The 12,819-nt window shown below is 36.9% G+C and overlaps 1 protein-coding gene across 1 annotated transcript in view; it reads left to right on the forward strand.

Annotated features, from left to right (window-relative positions):
- The first annotated feature begins 206 nt into the window (after positions 1-206).
- GTF2A1L (general transcription factor IIA subunit 1 like) overlaps positions 207-12,819 on the forward strand; it is a 46,065-nt gene continuing 33,452 nt past the window's right edge. Inside the window, exons 1-3 of the mRNA XM_040224768.1 lie at positions 207-227; positions 3,110-3,233; positions 11,654-11,709. Of these exons, the coding sequence (XP_040080702.1) occupies positions 207-227; positions 3,110-3,233; positions 11,654-11,709 (201 nt within the window). The remainder of the gene's footprint in view (positions 228-3,109; positions 3,234-11,653; positions 11,710-12,819) is intronic.

The raw sequence follows: 12,819 nt of genomic DNA on the forward strand, positions 1-12,819 counted from the left end.
GACCAACCTCTCCCCTGCCTCAGCACCGAATCTCCAGTTAACCCTGATCGATTTATTAACCTTCTCTCCTCCCCTGCCCCGCCCGCAGCGCCCTGACGTAGTGGCACGGACAACGTGCACCCACATTCAAAGCCCCCAGGGGGCGGTCCTCAGCGAGGCACCGCGTGCTGCGCAGGCGCAAGCAGCAAGGCGCTGGAGCCGGTGTCATGGATTGCGTCAACGGGGTGGTAAGTGAGACTCCTCCGCATGGCCTCTTGGCCTGCGCCCCGTGGGGAGGGAGTGCGGCGCTGGGGTCATGGCAGCGGAGCTCCGCACACCACTTTTTTTCCTCCTGGCCCTTCACAGACATTCAGAGGCCCTCTCCCGTAGGGGCTTCGGCTGTTCTTCGCCTCCGTGTTGGAGGACACGGGTTAGAGCCAGTAACTCACCTGGAAGTTGGATCTGGCTCCCATCAGAAGAGCAGATGTCCCTCCTCTTCTCCTTCTGGCTTCTCATCCAACCTGAGGTCCTCTAGAATACGGATGGGAGATGGTGGTTAGAGGTGGAATGCACCTTCGCCCTGCCAGTTTCCTGTGTGTTTAGAATTACTAAGTTCAGTTGTACTTTTAATTGTAGCCCTTAATTTTAGTATGGCCGCTGTTGATTCTGAGCTGTATTATTTACCTGATACAACAGGTAAGGTGATACTTTGTAACCCCACCACATATTTTTAGAGGTCTCCCTCATCCTTCCATTTTCCCATCCATAAGTACAGTTGAAATTGATAAACGGAGACATTGCTCGCCTACTGCTAAGGAGTACCTAAACCTCACATGAGAATTGATAGGCTAAATGGCCTTGTGAGACCTTCTATCAATCTTAAAAACCTGAATTAAAGGTAAAGTTAAGGAGTCATGTTGATTTTCAGTTCAAGTCAGAAGTTCACATTTGGTAAAAGGCAATGTAGCTTGTCCAGATGTGTGGTATTTTATGGGTTCCACCTATACATACACAGCATAAAAGGGTTCATGTCTCGAGAAAAGTTATTATCTTAATGTGTATCCATTGTCTGATTTTAGTATGTTTTAAGATATGCAAAATAATTATACTTGAATTTACCATGTATACCATTTGATTATAATGAAGGTAAAATCTAACTGTAGTCCTAGAAGAGAAAGTATGTTCAGTTCCTACTTTTGAAATTTTGTGTTGTAATGGGTCATTTTAGATGGCTGCTGTTACATTCTGAGGGTAGACCTTAAAAGATGTTTTTATCCGTAGGAGTTTTTCCCCCTTGCTTTAAATGTGATCACACTAGCTGAGACCAACACTGAAGCCTCAATTTAGCACTCCTTTATCAGGGTAAACTGTTTTAGAAGAAGTGACTAATCTAGAGCACCTAATCTTACTGTTCATACTTGTGAATAACATATTACTTAAAATATTGCTGATTGGCTTATTTTATAGGCTTACTCTTGGTCTTCAGAAGGATAAATGTAAAGCCTAACTACTCTTGCCATGAATGTATTTATTTACTGAGTAGTAAGAAAAAGCAGTCCTTGAATAATAGAATTTTCAATTTGGCCTGTTAATTGCTGAAATAAGAGCAATTCAACTACATTCCTATTTTGTCATTTCTTATCAGTCCACTAGGTCAGGTCAGTATTGTTAGTATACTTAGTGTGGCTCTTTTTTTTTTTTTTTTTTTTGCATTTAGTAATTTTAAAATTTTATTTATTTTATATTTTATTTTATTTTTTGACCACGCTGTATGACTTGCAGTGAATCTTCGTTCCTTGACCAGAGATTGAACTCGTGCCCCCAGTAGTGAAAGTGTTGAGTCTTAACCACTGGACTGCCAGGATTATGGTGGAAATGAAGCACAATTTACATAGATTTGAAGGACTGAGTTTATTTCACAGGGCTATTTTTCTATTGATATTGACCAATTTTTAATCTGGTAAAAATCTGCTTTTAGGATGTTACTTACTCTCTGCAGACTATGGAAGGGTAAGGTTCATTTAGTTTCTTAGTTTCTGTCCTTCTTAGTTTCTCTTAGGAAATCCTTTTTGTTGCAGTTTACTTGACCATGGTTCAGGATATCTTTTGGATTACATGTGTTTTGGAAGTGGGAAGCACTTTGGTGACTATTGTAAATGCCTGCCCCAAACTTATGAGGTGGAATTTATTTACATTAGTGGAAATAATAAACTCTAAAAATGCTCTTTTGATCTGTTTGAGAAAAGAGTAAACTGAAAACAAAAGGTTCATTTCCGCCTGCCTTAAATTAGTTTCCTTTTAAAAAGGACTGGGGAGGTTAAATACTGACACAGAAGTCAGGGAACATAAAACCAAGCATATGTCTTGATGAGATTTGTATCTCATATTTTCTTGTAGTATTGTGATTCAGGGCTTCCCTGATGGCTCAGCAGGTAAAGAATCTCCTGCAATGCAGGAGACACAGGAGATGCCAGTTTAATCCCTGGGCTGGGAGGAAGAAAGTGGCAGCCCACTCCAGTATTCCTGTCTGAAATATCCCTTGTACAGAGGAACCTGGCAGACTATAGTCCCTGGGATCACAAAAGAGTCAGACTTGAATGAGCAACCTACACGCTCATTGTGATTCAGCCTTATAGATAGACTGAGACTATGGATCTGAAATTAACACAATTTATGAAAAGCTAAGACTATAGTGGGAATAGGATGCATTTAGTGAAAATCCTTGTGGTGGCTTTTCTTTAAATATAAGATTAGAAAAGTGTACATTTCATGTTTTTAAAGGCTGGGCACACTCAAACTTGAATGTAAAACTTTTAACAATTGCTTTTATGTAGGCTAAACTTTACAGATCTGTAATTGAAGATGTGATTGAAGGAGTGAGGGATCTCTTTGCTGAAGAAGGTGTAGAAGAACAAGTCTTAAAAGACTTGAAGCAGGTTTGTAGACAGTAAAAGTTTCTGTCTTTTGTTTTTTTCAGCTTAAAAAATGGCTAAACTATAATTCAGACCTCTTAATTAGCATTTAACACCCATTTGTTGAGATTTCAGTTGACAATTTAAAAGTTAAAAGAATAGCAGTAACTATCCTATTTTTTTTTTTTTTAAAGCAAACATTTTGTTTCTCTCTGCAGCTCTGGGAAACAAAGGTTTTGCAATCTAAAGCCACAGAAGACTTCTTCAGAAATAGTGTTCATTCATCTCTGTTCACACTTCAGTTGCCACACAGCTTGCACCAAACGTTGCAATCATCAGCAGGTTGGATACAATTAGTAAATTAGTAGTATTTGCCTTTGTAACAAATTCTTCTTTGGTGGTGGTTTTGAATTAAGGTAATATTCTTAAGGTAAGAGGGCTTGGACTTCAAAAATCATTGTTAAATAAATGAATGCAGGATAACTCATCACTGCCATGTAATTATTGATAGGAAAATTAGGTTGTTTAAACTATTAAAAAAAAATTCTATAGTCCCAAAAGGTGACAAAGCCATACTTCAGAAGAACAAGTTGTATAGTTCATGGGCTATTGGGAGTACCCTCTGGTTATTTCAGAAAATTTAATTGGCTGTAGTCAAGGAGTCATCCAACCATTGTTGGTAAAGAAGCAGAGGGAAAGGTGGGTACTTGCAAGCTTGTGCACTCTTTCTTCTTGCTGTCTGTATGTATTATAAATTTGCCATTGAATTGGAAGCAAAATGGAGCTCTTGTGAACAATCACTTTTATAAACAGGGATATGGATGTTATTCAGGCTGCTTCACAGTTTTGGATATAAAATGATGGCTAGAAATGGACCTTACTTACATGTATTGTCACTAATCTTGGTCCTACTGAATCTAGATTTCTGCTTTTAAGGGAAATATTTGTCCATAATATGTCTATTAGTTTACACTGGAAAAGATTAGCAGTTAGCAATACTATTATGTCTTTCTAGCCTTTCTTTTTTCTGCCCTGATTCTTACGATCATTATGCTGTCCTGATGTGTGTATGTGTATACATCTGCTTGTTGATACACAGAGACACAGGCAGATAGAGATACTGACAGACACAGAGGCACACACCAGCAGACACACCTAGATACAGACATGCCCAGACACACACACACACACACACACACACACACACACACACACACAAGTAGGTTTTATTTGATTTAGCTGGAATTCAGTAGATTAATGTCTGCTAGGGTAGATTAAATTGTCAGTACAAACTGGATCATTCATGGTGTACTTGGGAAAATTCACATGAAGATCATGTGGGCCAAGGCAAAGGGACAATAGTAAGGAGGCTTGTACCTCCTCTATAACAAGATGAGAGAATTTAAGTGTGGCAGCAATTGTAACTTATAAAAATGAAACCAACAAAGAATGTTGAGTTACCAAACAGCTTTTATCTAATGCTGTGCTTAAAATGTAGAATATTACGGTGTAAGAATTAGCCATAGCAGTTTTAATTACTTAGTTGACACACTGAAACATTTTCCATCAAATTTTGTGTTTTTTTGGCTATGCTTTCATTTTTAATTTTATTGTTTTATTAGGGCATTCCTTTTATTTCTGCATTTAAATAACATTCTTTTACTCTTTTTTTCATCATTAAAGAACTTTAAAGATTTTTTTCCTTAGGAGTGGCTTGGAGTGTGGGCAGTGTGGAGGAGTAAAATACTTGACTGAATTTTATCAAAAGCGTAGTTCTTGAAAAAAGAATAGCCAGAACACTTCCACTTTCTGTCATTCAAAATTGCAATACTAGATTTTGCCGCAAGATGGTAATATTACCAATGATTTAAATCACAAAATAGTCTTGCAACTAATATATCTAGCTGACGTTCACTCAACACTTCATTCTAATTTCTTTCTTAGAGGTTAGAATAATAGAAATAATTACATTTAAATAAGATAGTTTTTCTTATTCTCTTCTGCGTCATTCATAATGAAGTGAAGAGGAAGCACGTGTATCCTGTAAAACTGCACTATAGGCCTTATTGCCTTCCATCTTCATTTCTAGGTACTCTAGTACCTAGTAAATAACCTCATAAAATTGGAAGTGCTTTTTATGTCTTCTCATTGTATGCTTTTAAAAGCCTGATTAAGATAACCTAAGCTTATGCAACCTTTTCATCTCTTGATAACAAGTTCTAATTAAATCTACAACGGAATAAGTCATTTGCCTTTGTCTGTTCCACACATTTTATTATGTTTTCTTTGACTGTATTATCCATTTGTTTAATAATTTGCTGTATCTTCAGTTGTCAGCTTTTTTTTCTTTTTTTGGTGGGGGGCGTCTCAGGACCGCTTTACACTTTAAAATCAAGAACCTCAAAGTACTTTTCTTTTGGGTTATAGATATCTGTCATATTAGAAATTAAAGCTGGGACATTTTTAAAATGTTAATTTATTAATTTAAAAAGTGATTGTATGTTAATATATATTTGTTTAAAATAACTATTTTCTAGAGCAAAAAGTATTTAGTGAGAAGATTGGTATTGTTTCACTTTTCTGCAATTCTAGTTAATGTCTGGCTTAATTCAAGACAGCTGGATTCTCATATCTATTTCTAAATTTAATCTGTTGTGATATGTAGTTTTAGCAAAACTACATATAAGAAGAAAATCTAATATTCCACGGTTAGATAATTGAAAAAGCAGGAGTATTTTAATAGCTTTTTCAGGTAATTTGGTACTAAGCTAAAACTCAACAAGTGGTAGCTTCTGAGAGATTAGGTGCAAAGTAGAATCAATATCCGGAGAAGGCAATGGCACCCCACTCTAGTCAGTACTCTTGCCTGGAAAATCCTATGGATGGAGGAGCCTGGTAGGCTGCAGTCCATGGGATCTCTAAGAGTCAGATACGACTGAGTGACTTCACTTTCACTTTTCACTTTCATGCATTGGAGAAGGAAATGGCAAGTCCCAGGGACGGGGGAGCCTGGTGGGCTGCTGTCAATGGGGTCGCACAGGGTCAGACACGACTGAAGTGACAGCAGACAGGCAGGCAGAATCAGTATCAGTGGACTTTTTGAAACCACATCAGTGGACTTTTTGTTAAAGTTCCCTGGTGTATCTTGCACTTTGAATGACTCTCTAACCTATGTGTAATTTTGCAACATATGTTGATGACTTGGAAAATGTTGGTTCACTGAGTTAAATGTTTGACACATTGTTCATGATACAGGATAAAAAGTCATTATCATCCCCCCACATCTCATCAGAAAAGTGTTCTAAGTATCGGAAAGCAATGAAGCTCACTGTTGTGGATATAGAGTTTCCAAAATGCTAATTTTTGCTTGAAAACTTGAATTTTATCATTCCTAAACGAACATTGTCAGTTTGCTTTCCTTTGAAGTGACGGGCACACTTAGTTCATTTTCAGAAAACTGCCATATACCCAACTTTGAAGAACCATGGTTACTGTCAGTTTTTCTTTCAAGTAAAACTAGTGTTTCTTGAAAAAAAGAAATTAGCTATGTCAGCTCCCCACTTAAAGAATAGCACCATTGCATCTCGTTGTACTTCCTTGTACTTCTGTATGCTCCAGAAACGCTTTATATGTTCTTCCAGTTTCCTCATTCAGAATATTAAAAGGAAGTATTCTTGAGGGTTGAAATTTAGTAAAAATAATTATTTATAGTTACATTAAGGAACTTCTTAAGTGAAACAGTTTTGTTGTTGCTGGTTTTATTTATTTTTAGTTGTGAGTAAATAGCAATGGAGAGTAAACACAGTGAGCACTAGTAGGGTTTGGTGCTTACAGGCTTAATCCATGTGACGGTGCCTTCAGTTTTAATCATTGTGGCTTTGTGCCACACTGCAGATGTCAACAATACCCTGCCCCAAATGCTTAGTGAGAAATGAAAAAGGCATAAATTGCCTTGATACCCTGGTGGCTCGGATGGTAAAGAATCTGCTTGCACTGCGGAAGACCTGAGTTCTATTTCTGGGTTGGGAAGATCCCCTGGAGGAGGGCATGGGAACCCACTCCAGTATTTTTGCCTGGAGAATCCGCATGGACAGAGGAGGCTGGTGGGCTACAGTCCATGGGGGTCACAAAAGTCGGACATGACTTAGTGACTAAATGACCACCATACTATACTTATATATCATTTATAGTCTTTAAAAAAATAATTAATTTTAAAGAGCATCTTTAGATTCACAGCAGACTTGAGAGAAATTTCCCATGTACTGCTTGCTCCCTACTCAAGCATAACCTCTTCATTTATCAGCATCTCTCAGGAGAGTGGTGTATTTGTTATAATTTATGAACCTGCATTGATATGTGAAGTCACAGTTGACATGATCACTTTTGGTGTTCTACATTCTGTGGGGTTGGGCAGGTGCATGATGATTTGAATCCATTGTAATAGTTTGATACAGAGTATTTCCATTGCCCCCAGTACTTCTGTGCTCCTTTTTGTCAGTTCCCCTCACACCAGTCCTTGGCAATCTCTGATCTTTTTACTGCTAATATCTCTATAGTTTTGCCTTTTCCAGGTTGTCGTATGTTTGGGATACTATAGTATATAGCCTTTTCAGGTTGGCCTCTTTCCGTTAGTAATATGATTTTAAGATCGTTCCATGTCTTTTCATGGCTTGATAGCTCCTTTTATTTCAGCACTAAATAATATTCCATTGTCTGGAGCTACTGAAGTTAATATATCCACTCACCCCCTGAACAATAACTGATTGGTCTCTGAATTTGGCAATTATGAATAAAACTTCATAAAAATGAGTGTGCAGGTTTTTGTGTAAAAGTAAGTTTTCAACTCCTTTGGGTATAAATACCAAAGAATGTGATTGCTGGATCATACGATAAGAGTATATTTCGTTTGGTAAGAAAGTGCCAAACTTTCCAAAGTGGCTGAACCATGAGAGTTTGTTGCTCTGCATATTTGTCAGCATATTGGTGTTATGTCTGCCATCTGTATATCTTCTTTGGTCGAGTGTTTATTTAGGTGCTTAATTTATTTTTTAATTCGATTATTTTGTTGTTAAGTTTTAAGAGTTCTCTGTGTATTTTTGATAAGTCTCTTATCAGGTATGTCTTTTGCAAATATCTTCTCCCAAACTGTGGCTTGTCTTCTCATTCTCCTGACTTGTCTTTCACAAAGCAGTTTTTAATTTTAATGAAGTCCAAATTACCAGTTATTTCTTTCATGGATTGTGCTTTTGGTGTTGTATCAAAAAATTGATTGCCATGTTTAAGTCATCTAGATTTTCTCCTGTGTTATTTTCTAGGAGTTTTATGGTTTTGCATTTTACATTTAGGTCTATGATCTATTTTGAGTTAGTCTTTGTGAAGAGTGTAGGGTTTGTATCTAGGTTCCTTTCTCTTTTTTTGCATTGTAGGTTCAGTTTCAGCACTTTTTGTTGAAGAGACTGTCTTTGCTCCCTCGTATTGCTCCTTTTGTCTAAGGTCAACTGATTATATTTATGGGGGCTCTCTCTGGGCTCTTTGTTCTGTTCCATTGGTCTTTTTGTCTATTTTGTTTTGCCATATTACACTGTCTTGACTGTAGCCTTATAGTAAGTCTTGAAGTTGGGTAGTATTAGTAGTTCATTTTTTTCTCCTTGAATATCATATTGGCTATTCTGGATCTTTTGCTTAAAATGCACTTTTGAGAGAGAAATGGGATTCTATTGATAATAACCTCAGAATAATAGGTGTAAAGTAGGACTGTCTTGAGCACACTGGGGTGTGTCGTCAGTCTGCCTCTGATTGCTGTGTTCCTAGGCAGTTCCAATCACCATCTGATTTTTGGTCTTCATGCCACATAGTCTTTTTCATGCAACCATCAGTCACTGTGGGAAGAAGATAAGGAAGAACCAGGAACATTGAGAGATTTGTTGGTTTTCAGCTTTGAGCACTGAAACTCTTAAATTTCAGGTACAAACTGTATGTCCAATTGTTCTTGAACTTGGATCTGTTGAAAGTTTAAGCATTGCTGTTGTTTCTTGAGATGATTTGAATTAGAATATTCAGTTTGGTAATCAGGAGACAGCCATGTGCTAAAGAGTAGTCACAAAGAAGAAATTTACCAGTCTTTGCACCTCTTGAATAATGTGACTTGGACATTAAAATTTAGAATGGTTCAAAGTGGACTCAAGTTTGTTAAGCTGCCTTAACGTATTAAAGACTTTTTGGTGTGTAGGGAAAAACACACTTATAACTGTGAATGTTGTTATGCTGTATTATATAATTGTATAATATATATTATGCTATCTTTTTATAAAATTCATTAAATTATATTTGGCAGATTTAATTCTTTCTATATTCTAAAGCTTATTGTTTGTGAAATTTGCTATTTCTAGAGTATGAATGAACATCAAAATTCTGACTCTTCAGTTCAAGTAAAAACATGTATTCAGTTAAAACTTAATTGGTTATCAAAACTGTCTTGAGTATTTTAAAAAGTACATTTCAGGCACATATAATTTGTGAATGTGTATGAATGGTGAATTTAACATCAAAATTAAGTAGGAACTGTGTGAAACTTTATTATAAAATTTTGTTAGTTCAGTTCTTTTGATGACTATAAAGAAACTCTTAAAACTCTCTTATAGCTCTGTTTGATTTATATAAGTAGAGAGAATTATCCTCTGGGATTTATTTCAGAGTATTTAAAAGAGGAGAATTATTGCTATTTTTCCTCAAGAAATTCTTTTAATTGCTGCAGACAGTATGTTAACAGATTTTTGTTTCCTCTCAGGCTATGACTTAAGCTGTATCAGCCTAAGCTTTGCTCACTTCAGCTAATTAAGACTAATACCATTGTGTTCCTGCCACTCCAATTCTTTCTAATTTAGCCTTTCTAAAAGAATGCCTGTTAATAAGCAAAGCCATAGATGGCAGAGGATAAAAATAATTTTGTACCTCATTAACTATCGATCTCTGTCGCTTCACTTCTGTTGTCTTAATGTGACAAGAATGGTTAGTTAAAAAAATCTGCTCTTCTGAGCTGTTTGCTGTATGTGATGGAGCCATTCTAGTGTCAGAAATGGATCTTTGGGGAAGTGAAAGGGAAGTCGCTCAGTCGTGTCCGACTCTGTGCGACCCCATGGGCTGCAGCCCACCAGGCTCCTCCGTCCATGGGATTTTCCAGGTAAGGGTACTGGAGTGAGTAGCCATTTCTAAGTCTTCCTTAATACAGTATGTGAAAGAAAATGCCATAAAAATATTGTGTTTAATACATACATGCTGCTTAAGCGTGGAAAAATGTTTTTTATTTCATTAAAGAAAAGAGATGGTCTTCTAACAGTCAGGTTCAAGTAGATAAAATGAACCTTGAGGTAAGGTTTAAGATTATATTGGTCAACTAAAATCCTTCTAGTAACTATTTGTTTTCTAGACTGATGTTTAAATAAATTTTATTGAAGCATAGTAGATTGAAAATGTGTTAGTTTCTGCTGTACAACAAAGTGAATCAGTTATAAATATACATATATCCACTCTTTTTTAGATGCTTTTGCCATATAGCAAGAGAAGGCAATGGCAACCCACTCCAGTACTCTTGCCTGGAAAATCCCATGGATGGAGGAGCCTGGTGGGCTGCAGTCCATGGGGTCGCAAAGAGTCGGACACGACTGAGCGACTTCACTTTCACTTTTCACTTTCATGCACTGGAGAAGGAAATGGAAACCCAATCCAGTATTCTTGCCTAGAGAATCCCAGGGATGGGGGAGCCTGGTGGGCTGTCATCTATGGGGTTGCACAGAGTCGGACAGGACTGAAGCGACTTAGAAGCACCACCTTTTCCCACCCTAGTAACTGTAAGTTTGTTTTCCCCATCTGTGACTGATTTTGTAAATAAGTTCATTTGTACCATTTTTAAAATTCCATATATAAATATTACATATTTGTTTTTCTGACTTCACTCAGTATGACAGTTTCTAGTTTCCACGTTGCTGCAAATGACATTATGTTGTTCTTTTTTAGACTTATTTTTAAACAACTGCATTTAAAACCATTTGGCCAACCTTTTAGATGTACAATAACCAAAGGGACAGTTAGCACAGGAAATTGGTGCAAATAAAGATAAATGAGATGATAGGTTTAATGCAGGTTGAGTTGGTGTTCTCCTAAGACTTTATTGTCATATTTTTCTTCTCAGTTTACCTGAAGTCCTGCAGAGACTTCAGGAGACATGTTCTTTTAGATTCACTCTTAAAACTGTGTATCTGTGTTTGCTTAATTACTTGACTAAAGTACTATAAATAAATTTTTATGAAATAAATGAATTGAAATTTATTTTGAACCTATTAAAACTTAGAATGGTTTATGGTAGTTTACATTTTTTGTTTTTTTTTTTTGCTCAAAGTATAGTTGCTTGGAAACATGCCATAAAATTACTTTTTTCTGTTATGAAAAGTTGTGATGGAGGTACATTGACTTCCTAAAGATAACCTCGCTGTTTTCTTATGGACTTCTATAGTACAATATACTTGATTGCAATGGGATTTTCTTTTGGTACTTAAAATAGTTAGTTGTAAAGTCTTTATCTGAAATTATTGGGAAAAGATATGATTAACTATTTTTACCTCACTTGGAATCAGAAAGTATAGAATTTATCATGGTTGAAATGTTAGTGATGGAAAGCATTAAAAAAAATAAGGTATACTTAGAGCAATTGTATTAAATTGGTAAAATCTAATGACTATATAATGTTTATTTTGTTTTCTATACAGCATCATTAGTTATTCCTGCTGGTAGAACTCGTCCCAGTTTTACCGCTGCAGAACTGGTATGTAGCTTATTTAAGATATATTTTAAAAAGAGATGCCCCAGTTTTACTGAATGGTGGCCGAAGGCTGGGCAGAGATGTAATTTTTAAAACTTTAGTTGAATGAGGAAAGATGTCATAAGGGATGGGAAGACAAAAATAGCTTCTATAACATAGGTGTTGGAAAAATTCAGTAGTTTCAGATGTAATATTTTCTCACCAGCTTTTCCTATCTTCCAGAGCAGTTGTTAGCATCTGCCAAGACTGTACCTACAAGATTAGGAAATTTCTAAAGTTACATTGTATGGCGTTTTAATACACTGTATAATGTTATATACTTAGTGGTTCCTAAGTAGATGATTTTGATATGCTGCATTTTCTGATTTTTTCACCCCTAGTGTTGAGGCACATCATAGTTCTTCCTTTTATTTAAGTGGAATATTTTGGTTATTTTTTACCTTTGTATAATAGAGGTCAGTTTTGCCCCTAGGATTTGGGGGCAGAAGATAAAATTTAAAACTTACATATAGAAAATTGAGCAGTTTTCAGGTGGGGAAAAAATAGAACTATTTCTCTCTTTCTCTCTCTTTTTTTTTTCTAAGGTTTCCCTGGTGGCTTAGTGGTAAGAAATCCACTGTGAAGAAGGCTGAGCTCTGAAGAATTGATGCTTTTGAACTGTGGTGTTGGAGAAGACTCTTGAGAGTCCCTTGGACTGCAAAGAGATCCAACCAGTCCATTCTGAAGGAGATCAGCCCTGGGATTTCTTTGGAAGGAATGATGCTAAAGCTGAAACTCCAATACTTTGGCCACCTCATGAGAAGAGTTGACTCATTGGAAAAGACTCTGATGCTGGGAGGGATTGGGGGCAGGAGAAGGGGACGACAGAGGATGAGATGGCTGGATGGCATCACTGACTCGATGGATGTGAGTCTGAGTGAACTCCGGGAGATGGTGATGGACAGGGAGGCCTGGCGTGCTGCGATTCATGGGGTCGCAAAGAGTCAGACACAACTGAGCAACTGAACTGAACTGAATGCAGGAAATGCAGATTCCATCCCTGGATCAGGGACATCCCCTGGGGAAGGAAGTGGCAACCCATTCTAGTATTCTTGCCTGGAGAATCCCATAGAC

This window comes from Oryx dammah, unplaced genomic scaffold (genome assembly GCF_014754425.2).
Source record: "Oryx dammah isolate SB20612 unplaced genomic scaffold, SCBI_Odam_1.1 HiC_scaffold_25, whole genome shotgun sequence".
NCBI classification, from domain to species: Eukaryota; Metazoa; Chordata; class Mammalia; order Artiodactyla; family Bovidae; genus Oryx; species Oryx dammah.